General features: G+C 39.1%; 1 protein-coding gene across 1 annotated transcript in view; it reads right to left on the reverse strand.

The window, feature by feature from the left end:
* The window catches only part of GHR (growth hormone receptor), a 221,898-nt gene that overhangs the window by 15,826 nt on the left and 181,722 nt on the right, over window positions 1-24,350 (reverse strand). The window contains exon 4 of the mRNA XM_058680155.1: window positions 2,810-2,939. Within this exon, the coding sequence (XP_058536138.1) occupies window positions 2,810-2,939 (130 nt within the window). The remainder of the gene's footprint in view (window positions 1-2,809; window positions 2,940-24,350) is intronic.

A 24,350-nucleotide genomic window follows, 5' to 3' on the forward strand; every position in this document is an offset into this window, starting at 1 on the left:
GGTTCCTTGAGACAGCTGCTCATCACTATTGAAATTAACCTGGCATTAAAATAGCAGAGACTACAAGGTCTAAGAAAGTGAAATGCTGCTTAAATTCTGGTTGAGAGTAATAAAAGCTTCCTGTCCTTGAGGGGTGGGTGGGAAATTCATTCCCCAAGGAAAAAAAACAAGTGAGGAAAAGGAAGAAGAAAAGCAGAGCCGTGTTTGCCTGAGAAGAGCAGTAAGAAAAATATTTTTTGGAAAGTAGCGGCTATATGAGTCACCGACTTACAGGATGGCTTGCTTGATCTTGACATTCAGACAAAATGAGAATACATTAAGGACAAAGTTTTACAAGATTGCTCAGGGAATAAACCTTTCTTTTAAGAATGGTGAGGAAAAGCTTTCTTTTAAGAATGAGTGTGGGGCCCGGCGGCGTGGCCTAGCGGCTAAAGTCCTCACCTTGAACGCCCCAGGATCCCATTTGGGCGCCGGTTCTAATCCCGGCAGCTCCACTTCCCATCCAGCTCCCTGCTTGTGGCCTGGGAAAGCAGTCGAGGATGGCCCAATGCATTGGGACCCTGCACCTGCGTGGGAGACCTGGAAGAGGTTCCTGGTTCCCGGCTTCAGATCGTCGCGCACTGGCTCGTTGCGGCTCACTTGGGGAGTGAGTCACCAGACGGAAGATCTTCCTCTCTCTCTCCCCTCTCTGTATATCTGACTTTGTAATAAAAATAAATCTTTTAAAAAAAAAAAAAGAATGAGTGTGGTAGCCTAGTAGCTAAAGTCCTTGCCTTGCACACACTGGGATCCCATACGGGTGCTGCTTCATGCCCCTGCGGCTCCACTTCCCATCCAGGTCCCTGCTTGTGGCCCGGGAAAACAGTAAAGGATGGTCCAAAGCCTTAGGATCCTGCCTCCGTGTGGGAGACCTGGAAGAAACTCATGGCTCCTGGCTTCAGATCAGCGCAACTCTTGCTATTGTGGCCACGTGGGGAGTGAATCAGCAGACGAAAGATCTTTCTCTCTGTCTCTCTTCTTCTCTCTATATCTGACTTTTCCCCCTCAAAAAAAATCTTTAAAAAAAGGAGCAAAGGAAAATAGCGATGGTATTTAGCACAGTGGAAAGTATAAAATGAAAGCTCAGAGCATTCAGATGTTGTAAAGATGTAGAATAGGGCTTAGCAGGTCGGGATTTGTAACAGGGAAGAGTTGTGATGTGTTCACATGTGCTTTAAACTTTGGCAACATCAGCACTCTCTTCTCAGGAGGACTGTGTGAGAAGCCCTGTTTAGATTATCCCAAATCCATTAGCTCCATGGAAGAAACAACTTAAAGCAATTATGTTAAGCATGATAAATCCAGACTGTCTAGTTCAAAACACAAGCTATTTTTAATCTCTTTCTTCATTAACCAATGTTAAGTTTAATTTTAAATAAATCTTTAAGACAGACTCCTAAACTATTAAACCTAGGCAAAAACTAAATGAACTCATAAAACATATGTTGCCACCTGCCTTCACTGATGGAATTTCTGCACTGATGACCAAAGTCAATTTCTGGACACTCATCTCTCCTCTCATTCCCAGTTGCTAAGTGTTTTAGGTTTATTCCCAATTTAGTGAGAGAACCATTGAAACACTACATTTATAAATCAGAATAAAGAGCAGAAAGAAGTGTCTTTCATCTAAAAGCAACCAACTGGGGTCATGATATCTTTCATGTCCTAAGGGTTACCATTTTAATGACATATGGCTCATGGATGTTTGGCTTAAAATTGAACCTTTTTCTTTTTTTTTTTTTAAAAGATTTATTCAGTTTATTACAAAGTCAGATATATAGAGAGGAGGAGAGACAGAGAGGAAGATCTTCCATCTGATGATTCACTCCCCAAGTGAGCTGCAACGGCCGGTGTGCGCCGATCTGAAGCCGGGAACCAGGAACCTCTTCCAGGTCTCCCACACGGGTGCAGGGTCCCAATGCATTGGGCCGTCCTCAACTGCTTTCCCAGGCCACAAGCAGGGAGCTGGATGGGAAGTGGAGCTGCTGGGATTAGAACCGGCGCCCAAATGGGATCCTGGGGCGTTCAAGGTGAGGACTTTAGCTGCTAGGCCACGCCGCCGGGCCCTGAACCTTTTTCTTAAGAAAACAAATGGTGACAATGTTTTTTCTATATCATTAATATTTAAAATGATTAGAATATCAATATTAAAAATAGCTACCTGTTACTGAATGCTTGTTATGTATGAATACATGTTAGCGGTGCTAGGTGTTTTTTCACAAACACTCATAAGAAGCCATCAGGCATGCCTATTAATGTAGAGGATGAGTGGGACCCAGACTGAGGGTCTGCAGGGCATAAGTTCCTGGAAAGGTACAGGAGACAGGCTGAGGTGCAGGGCTGTTGCTCCTGCGCACTCATCCTTCAGCACTTGCTGCATCATCCTCCCCTTTCCCAGCTCCTCTGTGGGGCAGAAGACACCATCCTTGAGGCAATGACCAAGAGCCTCAGGTAAAGGGTTCTCACTAACCATGCTTCTTGGCTTAGATCTTTCCTGGGAATTGGATATAAGAGATAGTGCAGTGTTTAAGACAAGAGTTTACAGAGGTGAATGATCCATTGTAAGAGCAGACAGAAAAAGAAACAATGCCATGTGAAGATGACAGATAAACTTCTTGCATTGTGTCTAAATTGAGAGAATCCTGTTTCACTTTTCCTGTTATAGGATATTCACTTATTGAGGATAACTAATTTTAAAGGAACACAGTCTATTGTCTACACAGATAACAAGCAGAGTCTTTCAAAAATCAGAATGGCATAAAAGCTGCACCTTCTTATATAGAACAGCTGCACAGATCCTGGGCTCGTCAGGCCATGATGCACCCCATCTGTCCAGTGGCATGAGAAAGTCTCTAGTTCAGGTGAACGGCACTTGGTGAATTTGGGCTTCCAAGAAGAATCTACAGAATAAAAAGAAAAGCCAAAGTGTGAAATCAAGAGGGTCTTATGTGGTTGTAATGAAACCTGAACCAAAAGTATGTAAAGAACATCACATCCCCATAACCAGGAGGTGACACCAATTTCTTCCAGTAAAGCTCTTTTCAAGCTCATGATGATGATGACGATGATGCCAGTATCAGCTTTTTATTCTAAAGACACAGTATTTTGCCTTTGTTTCAAGCACCATTTCTTAGATCCTGTTTAAGAAACCAGACCTAGGCCCTGGTGGCATGGCCTAGTGGCTAAAGTCTTTGCCTTGAGTGTGCCGGGATCCCATATGGGCTCCGGTTCTAATCCTGGCAGCTCCACTTCCCATCCAGCTCCCTGCTTGTGGCCTGGGAAAGCAGTTGAGGACAGCCCAAAGCTTTGGGACCCTGCACCCACGTGGGAGACCCAGAAGAGGTTCCTGGTTCCTGGCTTTGGATCGGCGCAGCACTGGCTGTTGCGCTCACTTGGGGAGTGAATCATCGGATGGAGGATCTTCCTCTCTCTGCTCTCTGTATATCTGACTTTCCGATAAAAATAAATAAATCCTAAAAAAAAAAAAAAAGAAACCAGACCTAGAGCTAAAGACTTGAGTTCAAGTAGCTCATCTGGAAGGCAGTCCCAGGTATGAGATATGAGGGACTGGTGAGAGTGGAACTGCTAATAGCATGTGTTATTGAGCTAGTTCCTACAGCAGCCAATTAGGGACCAACTTCACGGCCTTTGAAAACATGTGTAAAATGCACCTCACCATCGTTCAAAGAAGGTTGTGGATTTGGACATCCACCAGCTTCCCAGAACTGACTGGTTGAGAATTTGCTTGGAAACACTGACCTCCATGAACTTCTTACACATGCATAGAGGGCGAGTCATGATCTTTGTCAAGACATGCACCTGGGGATGCAGCAATGTGTATGGTGGCAACTGTCCAACATAGAGGGTTGAGTTGACACTGAGTGGACAGAGGATATGTTATGCAGAGTCTACAATATCCACTACTGAACCATATTTTCACTGACTAAAAATAGTTATTTATATATTCAAATGGCAGGGTAAGACAGCGTGAGTGAGCACACATCCATGTGCTAATTTACTCGCCAAATATTTTCAATGGTTAGGAACTGGTCAGGCTGAAGATAGGAAGCAGGAACCGCATCTGGGTTTCCCACACAAGAGGCATGAACCCAAATACTGGGTCACCATCTACTTCTTCCTAGGAGCACCGGCAGAAATCTGGATTGGAAGCATGAGACTCAAACCAGATGAGAAGTGGGTGTCCCAAGTGCCAGCTTAACCTACAGCACACATCTGCCTGCTTTTCATAGATTTTTGATAAAAGCATTTTAAGATCCAGCTGCTAAACTCATTAATGCCCGTTTATTACATAAATTCAGACAGAAACTCAGAACTTATGTAATACATGTGCATCAATTCTAATTTGGGAAATGGAAAGTACCACCTGTATTTTAGGATACCATCCCAAGTTCTTCTGGGCTTATGAAATCTGCAGCTAGTATGTGCAACAGGCAAGATTGAAGCAACACACATTTAATATCATAATGCTCAGTATTCTGATATTCACAGGGATTTTAGTGGTGGTCAGGTTTCTTTTTCTAATTCGTTTTTGGCTGCATATAACTATGATTAGGTCTCAGTCTGTAGATTTCATTCGTAAAGATTAGAGTACTCTCAATCTTAAAGAGCCTTTATGAATCTACTTTAAAGATATTTATAGAATAAATAGTATGCAAACACTTAAAAATTCCTTATTCCAAATGTCAAGCACATATCTTAGGTTCCAAACCATAACATGCCTCTGTTTTCCTTTGGCAACAAACTCATGAGGGATGGCAAGTTATCAACCGTCTATACAATTCCACCAACCACAGGGAACATCAGTTTTGTGACTGGTCTCTTCTAGCAATAGAATAATGAGGAAAACTGATGAAGTAGTTTCCATTCTAGTGGGGCTAGGACATGTAGGGGAAAAAATAAATGAACAGACAAGAAGCAATAATAAGGTTGGAAATACAGAATGCAACCCCCTTGGACTAACAGCCATGTAATTGCATTGCAGAAGCTCATACTTAAGAAATATATTCTTGATTCCACTATGATCCTGAAAGGCCAGACCACAAGTAAGCAGCTCTTCAAGAAATCCTGAGTTGCAGGTGTGTCTTCAGCCCCAGGCTCACAGGACTCTGTGATCATAGTGTTGCAGAATATACTCCTTTCCCTGCAAAACCTGGAAAATCTACAACATTTTTGTAGCACAAATAATATTTGCTTGGTACCAAGGGCAAATAGTCAATCCTCTCCATTAAATTAATGTATGTTAACTCCTTTGAGTGCAGTGAAATCAAAGAAGATTGAAATACAAAGGTGTTTTGTTAGGCAAGCACTAATTGCACTACTTTCTTATTACCTTAGGTACTGAAGATACTATTTAATTTAAAGTCTTTCTTGGAAATTAGTGATGATTAATACATACCCAAATAACTATTTTAATCCCTGCACACTTGAGAAGGGCATTTCTTATTCTACCTGGTCGTTTGTACAGTAGATAAGAAGCAAAAATGTACTAGGTTAGAAATGGGAGATGTACATTCTAAATTTGATTTAACTTTGATTTTCCCAAGTAATTTTTAAGTTAATTTCCTTGATAGATTATAGTAGATGATATATAAGACACTTTACAGTTTCACTGGTAGGTATTAAACCATTAATAATAATGTAAAGAATAATAAGCAAAAACCAGGATGTGATTTTGGCATTTGATCTGAAACAAAGAACATCAAATGCAAACATTATTTATGTTCCTATATTCTCATGGGCTTGTCATATATGCTCAAAATAATAAACCTAACCTCCTAAACTTGGAAAAGAATCAAAACAAAATAAACAAACTGGATAAAAATCTTTAAAAAGAAAACTGATGGGAAACATATTTTGCTTATTTAAATTTAGTACTTTAATATGTGTTCTGTTTCCTTTTAGCTCCAGATGTATAAAGAGCCCATATTATAGCTTCATTTTTAAACAAGAAACAGAAAATTCATGGTTGTGGTGCTAATGCGATGAAGTGTGTGCCTATACAAGGCCCGCTGACATGGAAGAAGAGCAGCAAAGCGATTTTTTCTTTTTTATTCTTCTTTAATGTCTATTTCCTCCTCCCCTCCCTGCACCGCTCTGATTGACCAACATTCCAAAACATTAACATTTCTCAAAACTCAGAAATATTGACAATGTTTAGAATGCACTTTCCTTTCCTTTCTGGAGCTTTCACTTTCAGAATCATGGCTTTGACTTGCACTTGAATCTTCATTTTAGTTACCACTCTGCTTCATCAGATTATATCATGTTGACCACCTTACAGTATATTTCATTTAATACTGACAATGACTCCAGAAGGTGTGATGGATTCTGAATGAAACTGGAGTTCAGATAAGTGAATTTCCTAAAGTCACACACTTATAGATAGCAGCCTTAGCACTATTAAAACATATTTTTATTAGACAATTTCCATTATTTTTCTTGATTCAACACTAGAAATCAGTGCCTGGAAAGCCTTAGGAACAGCAGTTCCCAGGAATCTTGGAATCAATTAGGGAGCTTCAAAATACTGAGGCCTTGGCCTATTCCTAGAGGTATCAGTTAAATTGCCTAGGGGTGCAGCCAGAATACTGTGAGCTGTGAAAAGTTCACCAGGTGCTTGCAATATGCAGCAAATCATGAATATAGAGAAAACAAGTTACATGGGAAGTAAAAAGTTGGCTTACATCATTAAATTCTGCATATGGTTCCAACAGAGCTCTCGCTCAAGAATAAGTGCTTGGGAGCCTCATTCAGGATGGTGTGGACAAGACACGGATATTGCTGCCTTGGAGAAGCACAACAGTGCTTCACGGTAAACACTTGGAAAACTAACAGACACTCAAGATAATGTGTGCAAGATGGTGCAACACTGGATGAAACACTGGATGGACTACAAAGCAGCAATAGAACTGATTAAGAAGAATTTAGGATATTCCTACTCAAATTGTTGTTTACAAAACTTGAAGAGAACTTCACTAAATGCAAATTTTTAAAACTTGATCAAATCTGGTAGCATGCCCACACCTACAATGACAGACAGGCAGTGTTCCAGGGAGTTGGAAGGTGTTACTGTTTGTAACATATTACCTTACTTGTTCCATGACCGATTTTGCATGTCAGACTGTTTTGGCAAGCTGAAATCAGTTGCCTTTCTTATTACCCTAGTAGTTCTCTCCTCTCAGTAAGATGGCTGTCCTAAAAAGGCCTGGGACAACTAACAGCTCTTAGGTGTCAAGGTATTCACTTGTGTTTTGACGCTCTGCTCTATTATAGCAGACACTTTCCTCCGTGAGCCACTGATGTCTCTTGCAGAGACACTTTTCTGATCTCAGCCCACAACAAAGTAGAAACAGAATAATTGAAATCACACAGGGTTCCAAAATCTGCAGAAGGTTTGTGGATAGGGTAGAGGAAGAAAAGAACATTTGAAGTGGGAAGGAAGATTGTAAGGAAAGACATCAGCAATCCTCTTTCATATGGTTAAGAAAACTCACTGGATTAATTTGCATAAAACATACTAAAGAAAATGATGTTACAGATTGTATGAATGATGTATAAAATATGATTTTAATCCTAAATGGTGAAAGTGCAAGATCAAATCAGAGCATGTGGTTTTAAGTGCATAAAAAATGAAAAGGGTCATACTGGTAATGAAATAAAAGCATTTTGGAACAATGAAAATAGAAATGTATTGGACCAAACAACTTTTGTCCCATTATGCTAGATTCAGATTCTGGTAACAAATCAGTGTTGGAAGAGAACCTTCACAGCATGCTCGGTCACCCAAGTTTGGATAAAGAATGGTCACTGATGAATGTAAGCCAAAGCGAGAAAATGCTCATTGTCAAGTGAAATAATTTTCACATGTTCTGGGGGATTGCATAAGCACACTGGTCTAGGCCAAGTATGGGGAAACTGTCCCTTCCACGAATGATAAACAAGGGATGGTGATTCCAGCAGTTAGTCCACTGCCTAGCCTTGGGGAACAAGTTTTAGGTGACTTGTTAGCCTAAATGTGTTAGTAAGGTAAAGGCATGCTTGTGTGGTTTTTAGGAAGGAAGATATGAGGATGTAATCTGCCATGATGGGAAGATGTTATTTTATTCATTGTTCTAAGGTTTTGAAGTCTCCCCAGACAGGGACAGAATGATAATATCATAGCCACTGACACTTCTTAGAGGTCACCATTTGTCCATAACTGCCCTGTTCATTCAATAATTAACTTTCAAAATTTTTTCACAAGCAGAGACGGAAGTAGATATTATTCTCACCATTACCGTGATTCATTGAGGCCCAGAGGAGTAAAATAATGTCCCAAGGGTACTTGGCTCTGAAGTGGCACAAAGCTTTGATTCTAACTGGACAATCATGACTACGGCCATACCACCCTGAACGCGCCCGATCTCGTCTAATTCTAACTGGACAATCATGCTTCAGAATATGTATTCTTGTTATTACACTGTGGCATTCAAAGTTTTTGCAAGTGACTATCAGGGAAATATATTTATATATCATTACCCATTATGCACACAAATTTATTTATATGGTGTAAACACACACACACACACACACACACACACACACACTCTTACTTCCTGCAATTAATTTGTTCTATTTTAACTTATAAACAATGTTGCTTATTATTTCCTAATAAAGCAATACTTCCAGTTTGAGAAACAATGCATGTGAAGCTAATTCTGCCTTTAGGAACACAAAGTTGATTGCTTGCCTGTAATTCCTTCAAACCAAGACAATATTATGAAATGACCAATAAAATGATAATTTCCGGGCCAGGCCACGGTAACCTAGTGGCTCAAGTCCTCACTTTTCATGCACCGGGATCCCATATGGGAGCCCATTCTAATCCCATCAGCTCCACTTCCCATCCAGCTTGCTGCTTATAGCCTGGGAAAGCAGTTGAGGACGGCCCAAAGCCTTGGGACCCTGCACCCACGTAGGAGACCCCAATGAGTCTGAGCTCCTGGCTTCAAATTGGCATAGCTCCAACTGATTCACTCCAGCTTAAGAAGTGAATCATTGTACTGAAGATCTTCCTCTCTGTCTTGCCTCCTCTCTGTATATCAGAGTTTCCAATAAAAGAAAAATAAATCTTAAAAAAAAGAATGGTATTTTCCAAAGAACTGAAATTTACTTTAGAAGTCTTTTTATTTGGAATTATTTTTCCTTAAAATATATTTTAGGATTTTCTGAATTCTTAGCAGAATTGGCGCACATCACTTGACCATTTGTATGCCTCTGCACCAGGTTCAGGGTTTATCACAGTGACTTAGGGTGTAATTTTGTAGGGCTGGGTAGGGATACTGGCCTTTTGTGTCTACACCACTTTTTCTGGAAGTATTAATAATTTCATGTCAGCTTTGCATAATTCACACAGTGGTCCTTCCCTGGGATGTTGTAATGAGTTAAATACAATGGCAATTCTTTAATTCTGGATGTTATTGAGCAGTAAGTTTTCATAATACTAGGTAGAGATGAGGAGCAGAGACTTTTATGCCAGATCCTGAAGCTCCTATCCTCCCTCTATTATTTGCAATCTGTGTAATCTTGGGAAAATTGCTTGGCCTGTTCATTTTCTTCTGTTAATGAGCTAATATATGTAAAATTCCTAGAATGGTAGTGGATACAGAGTAAACATTCTAGTTTACATTTCACAGCAATTTGTGATTTTTAAAAATGTTAATTTCCTTCAGAGTAAGAGAGAGACAGAGAGAGCGCAAGAGCCAGAAGACCTTCATCTCCCAGCTCACTTCTCTAGTCCCTTACTGCTGGTGTGCTGAAGTCAGAAACAAGGAGCTCAACCCAGGTCTCCGACATGAGTGGCACAGACCCCACTACTCGAGCCATCGCTGCAACCTTCCAAAGATTGGAATAGTTGGAAGGCGGAATCGCAGCCAGAACCTCAGATCGCTATAGCTTCACTATTTCAAAATGTCTATTTTAGCAGAGTTTTGAGATGTCAAATAGAATATATTGGGTGGTTGGAACATTCATATTCAACTTGTAGAAATGGGTACAGTGGTACAGTTATCGTGGAAAACAGTTCACAGTTCCTCAATAAGCTAAAGAGAGTTACTAAATGAGCACCCCCCTCCAAATATGTACCAGAATGCTCATTGCAACATTTTTCATAATGGTCCAAAGTTAAAAACAACACAAGTGTCCATAAAATGATGGTTGGGTAAACAACACGGGGCACAGTTATGTAAGTGACGATTTGGCTATAGAAAGAAATGAAGCACTGAGACATGCTACAACAAAGTGGATCTTGAAAACATTTTGGTTTGTGAAAGGCCATATGTTATGAGATTTCTTGTATATTTAATATTCAGAATAGTCAAATGAGTTGAGTTAGAAAGTAGATTAGACTTGCTAGAAGAGGAGGTCAATATGAAACTGAGATAAATTTCTAATGTGCACAGGGTTCCACGGTGAGGTGATGGGGAGTATTCCAGAATTACATATGGTAATAAGTCATAACATTCTGGATAATGAAAAATTACTTTTATACAGTTACAGTGGAACCCTTATACATTGTTGGTGAGAATGTAAATTAATATGGTCGTTATGTAAAACAACATGAGGGCTCCTCAAAATATTAAAAATAGAACTATATGATCCAGCAATCCTACTAGTGGGTATATATCCAAAATGAATGAAATCAATACATCAAGGAAACATCTTCATTCCCATGCTTATTGCAGCATTATACATAACAGCCAAAAGAAGAATCAGACAAACTGCCCATTAATGGATGAACGTCTAAACCTCCTCAGGGTGCACATTGTCAGGAGGTAGGAGAGAGCCTGGACTTGGACTCAAGCACTCTGATATGGGGTGCAGGCACCTTCACAGCCACATCAAATGCTTACCCTCAGACTTGATTTTAGTTGATAAATCATGAGGGCAGTAATTGTATGATCTCAATATTGGATTCTTGAAAGCTCCCGGTGATTTTAATGTGGACCATTGAACGGTTAATTGGCACACAACTGGCTTCTGTCACCTTGCCCTTCTGAGCTCAGAGAACATCCTGCTTGCTACCACTGGGGCCCCTTTTCTCCTTCTCGCATGTCAAGCCCTTAGCCAGGAATAGTAGAAAAAAAAATAAATGTGGGGATGTTCCAATGCAAGCGTGCAGCATGGCAATGCTCTGCCAATGTCAAGTCTGTTTCTGTAAAATATGAACCTTATGAAGTCTAAGAGGAGCCTTCCTATTCCAGAAGAAACCAATTGACAGTTGAGACTTTATGTTTCCTATCTTGTAATTTGGTTGGTGGTATTTTCTTTTATTTGATGATGATACATATGTTTTACACAATTGCCTTTCTAAAGTTTGAAGTTTCAAAGGCAAAAAAGCAGGATCTTCTGTAATGAGCACATTCAAAGCTTGTAGGGTTTCAAGCTACATTTAACATTCCTTCTTGTGGTCATTTATTCAACAAGCAATCGCTGGATACCTGCTTACATGCAGTCTTAAGCTTAACATTATTCTTGCTGAAATAGGCAATACAGTCCAAGACTGTGACACAATAGGCAGAGTATATCATCTAAAGCAGTAGGACGTTTTCCAAAGTGGAGCTTGTTTATTGTTTCTTTTTAAATGTTTGCTTATTTGTTTTTCATCTATCTGAAAATAAGAAAAACTAGTGAGGGAGTGACCTGTTCTATATAAAGAATTAAAATCACTAAATCATAAAATAATCCCCTACAACATAAATATGTAGCCAAATAACTAATACAAAATTTGACAGCTCCAGTCTCTCCTATTCTCTTGAATATCTATGCTTTTTCTGCTTAACAGTAAACAACTTGGCTTTTTAAAGTTTTTTTTAATTTTTAAAGACATTCCAATCACATATTCCATGTTTCAATTAATTATCAAATATTCACATAATATTTATTGTATTTAAACCACATAATATTTATTGTATTGTAATTGCTGTAAGAATTATGGATTCTACCTTTGAAGGTTAAAATCTAGTAACAGAGGTGCATATGTAAAAGCAGTAACTAATGGGTTCAGCACGATGGCTCAATTGGTTATTCCTTCCCTTGTAAGAGTTGGGATCCCATATGGTCATGCGTTTGTGTCCCAGCTGCTCCACTACCAATCCAGCTGCTCGTTTATGGCCTTGGAAAGCACCAGAGGGTGGCCCAAAGCCTTGTGACCCTATACCCATGTGGAAGATCCAGAAGAGCCTCCTGGCTTTGGATCCACTTAGCTCTGATTGCTGTGGTCATTTGGGGGAGTGAATCAGTAGATGGTGGACCTTTCTCTCTATCTCTCCTTCTCTTTGTAGATCTGCCTTTCCAATAAAAATAAGTCTTTTTAGAAAAGTACTAACCAAAAATATAGTTAAGAGATAATTTCTTTAGGAAATTGAGGACCAGAGGAATAGAGTTTCCAAGAGCAGTGAATACAGGATGATTAACTTATTGCTACTTTCCTGAGATGGAACAGGCTACTGCTGCTAACTAATTCAATACCACTAGACACATATTTACTCACAGGATAGCCCATCCTACTGGATAGGCATGTACACAATCATGTTAGAGAGTGGTAAGCATGACCTTGGGCTCCTGACCTCCAGATGAGGGCTCTTTTTTTTTTTTTTATCATTCCACCAACTCTGGCTCATATAATCATCTGATGATCTTTAACAAATATCTTCCAGGGAGCTCATTTAATTAGACTGGGGAGATGCCTGGGCACTGGTGTTTTCCAAACCGCCCTAGGTGAGTCTCATGTGCAACTAGAGTTGAGGACCACTGAATTAGAACAATGAACTTCTATGTTAGGCTAGTACAATGAACTCCTTAAGCAAATATATTGAAAGGTTCTTCAAACACTGAGACCTGTGGAAAAACAAGCCAAATAAGGCTTAGAAAGCTGGAGGAGCATTTTTCAATCCCGAAGTGAACTGGGCTAACCCCCATAGGATGAGGATGTTGAGTATGTGTCAGCTCTAAGGTATGGCAGAGTAGCAGACCGCACAGGGACTCCCCTGTAGATGATCTTTGCTGAGGTCTCCAAGGTAGTTTTGGCCTTGAATTCTGCTAGTGTGGAGCAGAAACATATGCTCACAGCTGTGTTTCAAAGATTCTATAGTTGCAATTTCAAATATATGTGGCAGTGGGAGTCCAGCTGCCTTCAGTATGGTAGTCATGGAAATTAGTGTAATATTCTTTGGCGTGGATCCTAGGAGCAAAGCCAACTTCAAGTTCTAGGATGGCCCTGTGTCAGTCCAAACAGAATAGACATGTTTGCATTTGTGGGAAACCTATATCCACAGAGCACATCATTAATATCGCCTCTTGGGAAAATTTCCGAGGTCTTCCGCAGTTAATCATTCAAGTTTCTGTCTGGCGAAGTTTGTTGGAGAGATCTGTAGTTTACAGACATGTTTCTCAATGTAGATCTGTCATCTGGCAATCCTGTTAAAATGTGATTCAGCAAATGGGACCCTGATTTTTGCATCTTGGACAAGTTTTGCTATGCTGTCAAGGCTGACTGGGGGACCCTATTTGGGGTATTAAGAGTTTAGATTAACGCTGCCCAATGTGAAGGCCACTAGCTTGTGTGGTTATTGAGTACTCACAATGTGGCTAGTGTGGGCAACTGAATTTTATTAGATTTTAAGTAACTAAATTAAAATTAAAACTGAAAGAGGCATGAATATTTTCCCTTAAATACAACTACAATTCACTTTCACTGTTGAAAATTTAGCATCTCAAGCCTGGCACGATGGCTCAGTGGGTAAATCCTTGCCTTACCCACACCAGGATCTCATATGGGTGTTGGTTCATATCCCAGCTGCTCCACTTCCACTTCCCACAAGCTCCCTGCTTGTGGCCTTGGAAAGCAGTAGAAAACCAAAGCCTTGAGACCCTCTCCCATGTGGGAGACCAGGAAGAAGCTCCTGACACCTGGTTTCAGATTGGCTCAGCTCTGGCCACGGTGGCCACTTGGGGAGTAAAAAAAGAGCAGGTGTAGGATCTTTCCGTTTCTTCATCTCTCTATAAATCCACCTTTTCAATAAAAATAAACAAGTCTTAAAAAAGAGAAAATTTAGCATCTCAATTGTTATATAAAGTTAAAATATGAACCAGATTTTGAAGATTTTCTTACAAAAAATAATGCCTAATAGGTTATTAGTAGTGCTTTTATTAGACTTACTACATGTTGAAATAATGATAGTTTGATCACATTGAACTAAATAAAATACTTTAGATTAACTTTACTTTTTTTTCATTTTGTAATGTGCCTATTAGAAAATTTAGAATTGCAAATATACCTTACATCACATTTCTGTTTGACAGTGATAGTTTCTATGGAAGAACTTACAGGAAGAAAATTTATTTAAAAGGAAAAGTTCATAAAATATATTGTGTCAAGTTTTAAAGTGAATAGTTTTCTTAGGTATTTAGAATTAGGGAAATCTCTTCATGAACAACCAAAACGGAATTTGTTGTCTAATTCATGCACTCAGTCACTGTAAACTATAAATTCATATTCTTAAAGACTAACTTGAAGAAATTTAAGTAGGAAGTCACGTATAACCCAGGTTTCATGGTAGGGTTTGTCAACTTCCAAACTATTGACATTTTAGCTCTGATACATTTTGTGTTGGGTGCTGTCGTATGCTTTGCATTGTGGGATGTTTATCATCATTTCTACTTTTTACTTAGATGCCAGTTGCACCTCCTTTTCTCTCAGTTGTGACAATCAAAGCAGTATCTGTAGACATTACAAAATTTCCCCAACAGGTTTCAAAATCACTCTGATGGAGCAGGAGGGGACCACAGAGAGGAACAGGAGGACAGGAGGAGGCTTGTATCCTAACCCCAGAGACTCCCGGTACCTCACCAAGGATTATCAGTATAGGCCCCAAGGACTGTATCCCACCTGTCAAGGAGATGACAGAGAATTGGAGTGCCCTTGAAGGCCAAGACCTCTGAGGCAAACCATTCCCTATCGGATCCCCCACACGGGGATGTAAGAAGCCCAGATCCTTCTTCACAGAATCTAATGTCATCGGAACAACAGTCAGGAGCCCTGACCGGTCCTCAGAAACAGAAGAACAGTAAACTTCCTTCAGGACTCAGGAGAGGAGCTTTCTCTGGTCCTTATTTGGTTCCAACTTTGGCTCTCCACCCTCTCTTGCAATGACCATCAGGGTCACACTGGAGCCCCCCCAAAATTAGATCAGATAGATAGAGCAATAAGAAAAGCTTAGAACAGACAGGAAAAAGTCTTGGACTCACATATTCCTTACTAGGTAGGACACAAAGATCAGTTATTCCTCACTAAGGTATTGAAGATTTCTCTGCACATCCCTCCTAAAATTGTTCTGTTCCTCAATCATTAACATATGGCTTGTTAGAGTTATAAGCCTGTTTGGACTTTCCTAAAATTCATGAAGTTCAGTAAAAATCACACTTGAATTCTATAAGCTGCTAAATATAAAAATGAAAATAGACATGAGACAGCTGAATAGTACCCTATAACCGGTTTTAGGTTTATAGCAGCCGGTTGTGTATAAACTAAAACTGAGATGTCAAGAAAGTAGTTACAGAATGTGGTTAAGAACGTGCATTTTCTAACATATTGGTCACTCAATACCATGTCAATTAACTTCATGATGTTGTTAATTTCCATGTTTCTGGGCCCGGCGGCGTGGCCTAGCGGCTAAAGTCCTCGCCTTGAAAGCCCCGGGATCCCATATGGTCACCGGTTCTAATCCCGGCTGCTCCACTTCCCATCCAGCTCCTTGCTTGTGGCCTGGGAAGGCAGTTGAGGACGGCCCAATGCATTGGGACCCTGCACCCGCTGGGAGACCCGGAGGAGGTTCCTGGTTCCCGGCTTCGGATCGGCGTAGCACCGGCCCGTTGCGGCTCACTTGGGGAGTGAATCATCTGATGGAAGATCTTCCCCTCTGTCTCTCCTCCTCTCTGTATATCTGACTCTGTAATAAAATAAATAAATCTTTCAAAAAAAATTTTTCATGTTTCTTCCTGTTATTGAAGTTGTGTAGTGGTATCTCATTGGAGGAAATGATATCCTACCAGCTCTACTTTCACACCAAGGATGGTCTCCCAATGAAACTCTTGAATTTATCTGGACAATAAGATGCTGGACTCTCCGCATGGTCCATGCCCACAATGAAGGAATCATGACTGGTTATGATCTGTACTACTGTAACAATATGGAGGAATTCAGTATGGGGGGAGGGTTTGGGGAGGGGCTGGGGAGAATCCCAGAGCCTATGAAACTGTGTCATAAAATGCAAAGAAAAACATGAAAAGAAAAAAATCACTCTGATGAGAACCACCACCATATGGGAATACCTTACTCTCTTTATAATATCTCAGTTATAGATGCCTTAAAAAACTTTATAACTGCATCTAATTAAAAATTCTTTTCAACTAGCAGTGGTTGAGAACGTATGATTTGCTAAACACTCACCATGTGCTTTCTCATTTCTTCTTCACAACTCGGATGAGGAATGACAGCATTAAGGTCCTCATTTTATATATAATAAAATTTAGTTTCCAAAAGATTAGATAATTTTTAGATGAGCCACAAAGTTAGTAATTAGAAAAGCTAGGATGTTGGTCCAGACTTTTCTCACTTTAAAACCTTTGTCTCCATATGCTGTGAGGTCTCTTAGTGTCTTTTTTTCCTTTATACTGAAGTTAATTTTTGGCATTGATTCAGATGCTTATCAGCTTCTATGAGCTGTTAGATATTTTGTAGAGGCTAGAGATTAGAGATTAATTGCTCTGCTTTGGATTTGAGAAGGTTCTGTGCTCCATCTTTTACTTTCATTTATTTAAAGTAAATAGGAAAACTTACTATCAGAACTACTAAGTAAGTAACAGTGCCAGAACACCCCACATAAATGAGAAGCAAGACAAACCAAGTCTTTGCAAAGTTTTCAGTCTAGTTAGGAAGAGTATGTGGCTATGAACTCAGTATCCTTTAGAGCAGCTACCTAGAACTGCATGAAGAAAAAGATACAAGCTACATTAAACATGAAAGACTTCATTGAGAAGTTCTGCTAGGATACAGACAAAAATGGGGTTGCAGTCTAGGATATTGATTATTAACAACAAATATTACACTCCATTATGTACATCTTCATATCGATTAAAGAGGTTAGATGAATACTGGTATCTATTTGTCCTTTCGTAAACATCATTCCATTGGTCCACTATCAAGAAAATAATAAAACCACAGTCCCCATTTGCCTCTCCCTATTGCAAATCAATATTTCTGCTTACCTCTAACCATAATCAAAGGATGAATGGACCACAAGAGAGGTCAAGCATCAACATTTAATCTTGCCCTGAACAAAGAATCTGCAAACATGACTTTGGAAGAGAAGATAGTTTATATGCAGCCACAGGCTCTCAGAGCTGCAAGAGGGCTTGACAGTCAGCCAGATCCATCATCAATCCAAATGAAGAGAATATTGTCCCCAAGAGAAATATTAACTACCAAGGTCACATAGCTGTTAAGAAATCTTGACTATGTGTTTCATAACTTCCATGAAATAAAAATCTATCACAAACTCAGAAAACTTCTTGATTATAACTGTTATATACTTAGTACTTCATACTCATCAACTTTTGAGTTCCCATCCTATGTTGAACTGGCACAGGGAGTAATCTAAGCTCAACTTGAGCCCGAGACATTATGACATAATACTAAGACTGTGTTAGGGTTAAATTGTAAGACGGGTGCATAGCAAGGTATTTTGTAAGCTTGCAAGAAGTAACTACAAAAGAATCAATCTTGAATATTAATATACAACTATTTGATGTGTTCAAAATTTCAGGTATAATCAAAACATTTTATTATTCTAGATGGCAGAAAGTCAGTATTTAGATATTTAGATATTTAACTGGGAAATTTAAAGTTAAATGAAATTCACATAAAGTGAGTCAAAATCTATGTGAATAAAGTAAATGTTTGCTTTGCCATCAAATTCTTGTGTGTTCTCAAAAGACCATATTAGGGAAGTTACACTTCTTCTCGCATGCATTTAAAAAAATTCTAATATTTGTGATTAACATGAAATAAGTGTATGTGTTGATAGGGTTACATAAACACTTGTACCAATGTGTGCTCAAATTGGGGCAATTGATATTTCCATCTCCATTTCTTTTGTGGAGACTTTGAGCTCCTCTTTTCTAAGACTTTGTAAATTATGTATTGCAAGTTGTTCAGCTCACTGTGCTGTGGAATGTTGTAACTTACTCTTGCATTTAGCCGTGTCTTGATTCCTGTTCTCCAACCTCCTTTATCTTCCTTTCATACCTTCCCAGTCCCTACTAATCACTATTATACATTCAGACATATATGTTGTGGTGGTTTTCTTTTTTGCTTTAAAATTTTTATTTGTTTATTTTTATCAAAGGTATTTATTAATACAATGGATTCTCAACGTCAAAGTAAACGCATGATAGTTACTACAATTCTGTGAATTCTCATGTTAAGATGAAATTAATACAAAAAGAACAGTTTCAATGTAGTTTCTAGGTACAATTGTAAGAATATAATGATTCTTTCTTCTTTCCTTCCTTCCTTCTTTTCTCCCCTCACTTTTTTTTTTAAAAAACAAGGTTTTTCTTTACATATAGTATTGTGCTAAAAATTCTTAGAGGTAAACTGCTACAACTTTGAATTGTACAACTGCTGAATGTTGGGCAGGTAGGGAGAAACAATATGCATTTCCAGAATTTTGTTGCCAACAATCACGAGTAGAGGAATAATTACAGGACGGGCGACATGCACAAAGGAAAAGACAGGTTTAGGAGGGAATGTTTCAGGATGAGACATGAAGATTCACAAGCCTGAAAAGAACATTCACAACACCTCCCTGTGACTATGGGTAACAAAAGCATTTGAAAGGAAGTAAAATTAGCAGGCTATATAGTTATCTCAGGGACCCCAAATAGTATCTTGTTTACTGTCTCTTCAGCATAGATGATGTAGCTCGATATGTTTGGAAATGAGAAGAAAATATTAAAACAATTATGCAAATGTATTATTTATGTAAAATAAGAAAGAAGAGAAATGTGCTCCTAGTAGTTAGCCTATAGTAACAGGGGGTTTTTCATCCAGCCTGTGTGTGACTTACATGTTCCCATCTGCTGTGATAGGAACTGTGCAGGATAGTGGCCAGATTGTAATTCAGAAGAATTGAGACTTATCGCTTCCCATGGCATTAGAGCACTTGCTACAGTTTTGACATGGTTGAATTAATATATAAACAGATCTTATTGAAAATAGGTTTGGTTAACTCATCATCATAAAATCAGTGGTTTAAAAAATTCATGTAAACAAAGTTCATTCAAAGGTAAAACTAGAATGGAAGGCCAAGTAAAAAATTAGAAAGTGGCCACTTGGACACTTTCCTTCTTGCTAGAATAAACCCTACTAGCTCTACTCAAATATGAAAAGAAATTGACTTCCAAAATAGGTATTGTACCAAAGAATATTTAAAATAAAGTTTACTTCTACTTTATTTAGAATGAACCTGCAACTTGGTGTATATTGTGTCTTTTCCAAACATAAGACAGATTCAGCCTAGAACAGAAATAAATGAACCATGACTCAACCCTTCAAACTGCTATTTCATAAACTGTTAACTGAAGAGTCCCACCTTCAAAGAAGTAAAATCTTTAAACACATTTCAGCAAGTATTTTGCAATATTAAACATAAAATTATTCTAAAATAGTGCCTGGTTCAACTTTGTTAAGACTTTAAAATTTGCATTTTTATTTGTTGCATAATGAACAAAATACGTCAGAACACTTTGTACATAATTTCCAAATATGTAAATATTTACTGGCAGAATATAGAATGCAAATTTTGATGATTTATGACTGAGCAAAATTCCTTTACAAATGCATGAGTAAGACCATATTAGAGGCTTAAAGACTGTCGGAGACAGCATAAGGTATAGACTTGCAAATTCTTACTCAAATACTTTGCTTCATTCTACTGGGCTTCCCGACCTTCCATAGTTTCTTAGGCACATGTTTAAAGATGTGTATTATTTTTATCTACTTGAAAAGCAGAGTGATAAAGTGAGGGAGAGAGAGAGAGAGAGGAGGAGAGAAAGAAAGAGAAGGAAAGATGCTGGTTCACTTCCCAAATGGCTGTATTGACCAGAATTGAACAAGGCTGAAGCCAGGACATCAGAGATTCTTCCATTTTTCCCATGTGCTTATAGGGACCCAAGTATTTGGGACATCTTTCACTGCTTTCCCAGGTACATTATCAGAGAGCTGGATTAGAAGGGGTGCACCTGGTACTCCAATGCTCTCATACAGGCTGTCGGCATTGCAGATGCCACTACGACAGTCCTCAGGTGCACATTTACATACAAAAATCCAAGGCACACACTTGGCTCCTTATTTTCCTATCATTCTCTAAATGCCTGCAACCTTAGACAGTTGTTCTATCAGAGTGTAAAGGTACAGAAATGTTAAAGACAAGACATTTGCCTATTAGATAAAATGCAACTACACTCAAAGAAAAAGCCTAGATATTACAGTAGAAAATTACAGGATAAGTTAAGCACTTAAAACTAAATTTCTCCTTAGATGAACATCCATAAAGCAAGAGAAATTCTAAAAATGTATCTATAATTTTGAACTATTCAGGAAAATGAAGAATAGTTTAAAAAATGGTCAATGTGAGTCTGGAGAAAATGTGAACCTGGCCTTCTAGGGGTGTACAAAATGGAGCTTTCCTTTAAATAAGTTTCCATGATCCTGATGGTCTAACCTGTTGGTTCTTTGCAGACCTTTCCTACAGTTAATACTCTCCACACAGTTAGCTAAGAAAAGTATGTGCCCTTTGAATAGGCAGGTGATTAGAAAGTGGACTGGGGTGGTTCACCTGCCCTAGAAGCATCTCGGAGTTTATTAAATATCAGGCTTGGGACTCTACCCAAGAGTTCCTAAGTCAAGTTCTCAAGGAGGGGCTTGGAAATCTCCATTTTGATGACCACAGTTGATTTGTACATTTTTTGGACTCAATTTTAGGAGCAGAAAGTACTGTCTGATAGCCGAAAAGTTCAGAGGCTCCTCTACTGTCATGAAAGGCTCACGTTAGAATATAATATTGTGAGCCCGGCGCGCAGGCCTGGCTGCTAAAGTCTGCGCCTTGGATGTGCTGGGATCCCATATCGGCACTGGTTCTGGTCCCGGTTGCCCTGGTTCCCGTCCAGCTCCCATTGGAGCTCAACTGTCCTTGGAGGGCAGTTGAGGATGTGGGATCCTGCACCCATGTGGGGGACCCAGGGGAGGCTCCTGGCTCCTGGCTTTGGATCGGCTAGGCTCCGGCCATTGTGGCTGCTTGGGGAGCGAATCATTGGATGGAGAATGCTCCTCTCTGTCTTCCCTCTCTGTATATCTGACTTTCCAGTAAAAATAATTTTTTTTTTAAAGACAGCATTGTACCTCTATTACAAGCTTTGGTCAGAATTAAAGAACTGATGGCTCACCAAAGGGTAATCAGTAGTTACCAAATTACATAACCAAGTTACATAAACACATTCACTGCTCAACATAACCATAGAAATTAGATGGCATTATCATCATTTCAGAGATGGAGAATGTAAAACTGAGAGCATCATTCAGACTGTAAGATAGAGCGGTGAGATCAAACTAGATCTCTACAATTCATAGCTAGTGAATTTTTAACCTCCTCCTTCTCCTCTCCTGTTCTGAAATACAGGGCATCATTGGTTGATATATATTAATGGAACAGAGGGGGAGAGGAATATAGAGTGAGACTAGCATTGTTTGGCAAGAAGACAATATATGAGCTTTTCCCTTCAACATTTAATGAAGTTACAGTAATTTTTTCAAGAGAGGGGAATACAGGAATATTTCTAAGTCAGTGAGTGAGTACCATGAAAACTGTAGGTCAGCAAGCAGGAACTGGTCATTGGATTAGTAATAGAACATAGAGTTCTTGTCTTAGGAGAAAATTTACAGGCTTGCCAACAGGGACAAGTGGGCAGGTCAGCTGTTGGATTTCACATCTTCCAGGGACAGAGATGGCTTAATATCTCCCTGGAGTAATGGCTAGCACTTATTCAACAAATAATGTATTTCAATTAGGAGCCACAGATGTCACTTCTTCTATCAATCAAGATTGTCTGGGTGGTCTCTCACCATGCTGTAGTGATCAATTGAACTTTATTTATGGTCAGGTCATACCACAGAGGTTAGGTGCGAGTCACTGATCACAGCCACAATACATTTGTTAGACGGTCAATAGTGAAATCTCACAAGCTTTATTTTTCTCCTCTTTTTTACTCTCCTTTACTGGGGCTCCTTTCAATGGGGACTAGTGGAACAAACCTGGAGTTTTAAAACAAAACAACAATGGTAGAAAGACCTGAGGTTTTGGATCCAGAATGTCCCAGGTTTTCATTCTAGTTTACTTAATTTTAGGAAGCTAATGTCTTCCCTTGTAGCCTGAACTTCTTCAAAGTCAGTGAAATGGGGATGGCATACATGACCTTACTGAATTATTGTGGGATAAACTCTAAAAAGCACCTGTTTAATAAATGTATCTCCTCTCTCTCATCAGGAAATCTAGTCCACGTCCCAAAGCTGATGTTAACATCTTTATTACAGTAATAAGAGTTAATGTGTTCTGGTTACTGTCATCTGTCAGGCCTTATTCTGACATCTTTTTGTATATTCTTCAATCTTCAAAACCAAAGAGGGGAGTGGCAGGCTGGCAGTAATCCCCTGGTAAAGATGAGAAAGGCTGGGCCCAGAGATGGGAAGCTCTATTACCAGCAAATCCTAACTTAAAAGCCACACTCTCCATCTTGTCATCATGCCATCTCCTAATATTGTAGATTTCTATACCAAGAGCATGTAGAGAGGCACTAAGCTCGGTGGCGCAGAGTGAGGCTGCTGGAGTCAGAATGCCTGGATCTGAATCAGACTCATCACTCCTAGTTCTCTGTGATTTGGGCAATTCACTTCTCTTCTCTGTGCCTCAGACTTCATCTGTTAAGTGAGATTCACATCACTTGCTTTATCGGCTTGTTTTGAGGGCTATTTACAATATGTAAAGCGGTTAAAATAGCACATGGTAAGCACCATATAAATACTACTATGACGAGAAATTTTCAGGCAGTAAGTCTGAATGGCTCAATGCTGGAACTGAGAACAGTCTATATATTTTTAAAATGATTACAGAACTTTCACAGCTATATCAGAGATGAAGTTTATCACTGTTTTATAAACTAAAATATCTCAATTTCTTTTTAATATAGTAACCCATTTCAGCCTCCTATGTGAACAGCCTAAAATCTAGTTTAGACAAAGGGGATCATAGGATAAGAAAAAGCAAAGAAAGATAAAAAGAGGTTTTTATTAGTAGGCATCCGTCAAGTAGACTGTCTGGCTTCCTGCACCATATGAAGACCACAATCTTGAAAAGTCACACTGTGACAGTTTTATCAGTCATATTTTTAAAGGCAAAACCCCCCTCAAGTTTAGGGTTGGAAAGCTCAGGTTCTTTGTAGCTGTCACACCTACTTGTGACATAAAAACCGAGTGCTTCCATTTCATCTATTTTGTAGAAGTGCAATGTTTGCACTATTTTATTCTTAAAACACAATTTATCAGGTTCTCACGTTGAATTTTCCTTTGTCTCCCCACAATTGTTGGTGTATGATACAGAAATTGAAAGCTGTGCAATTGTATATATGTTCAATAAAATAGTATCTATGCTTAAATTGTATTTTCTCTTAAAAAAGGGAAATTCACTTTTTAGGAGTGACATTAAATAAAAATAAACACAATTGAATCATGGCCCCACATTGTTTAAGAAATAGTTCATTTACATAATTTTAAATAGTACATCTTTCTCTTGCACTTTTTGGTTTTTACTTTTTAACTGGGGAATTTAATTCAAGAGTGAGCAAAATATACTATGAAGTCTGGGACCACATTAAAAATACTTGCACTGATGCCTAACACTGGATTTGAGGTAATACAGAACTCTCACCAAATGAATCAGCCTGCGTTTTTCATAAAATACCATCAATCCTTTTGGGCTGATAATACCAGTCTTCAAAAAACAGTTAAAGAAAGCAAAGTTACTGGGTAGACGGGACGTGGCAGGAAGCAGACATGGAGAAGAGAGAGCAGACAAAAACAGTTCAGCAGCAGGTCTCCATTTAAGGTCCACCCTTTCTCATTTCTCATTGTTTCAGCATGC

The sequence above is a fragment of the Ochotona princeps genome, chromosome 23 (genome assembly GCF_030435755.1).
Source record: "Ochotona princeps isolate mOchPri1 chromosome 23, mOchPri1.hap1, whole genome shotgun sequence".
Lineage (NCBI taxonomy): Eukaryota > Metazoa > Chordata > Mammalia > Lagomorpha > Ochotonidae > Ochotona > Ochotona princeps.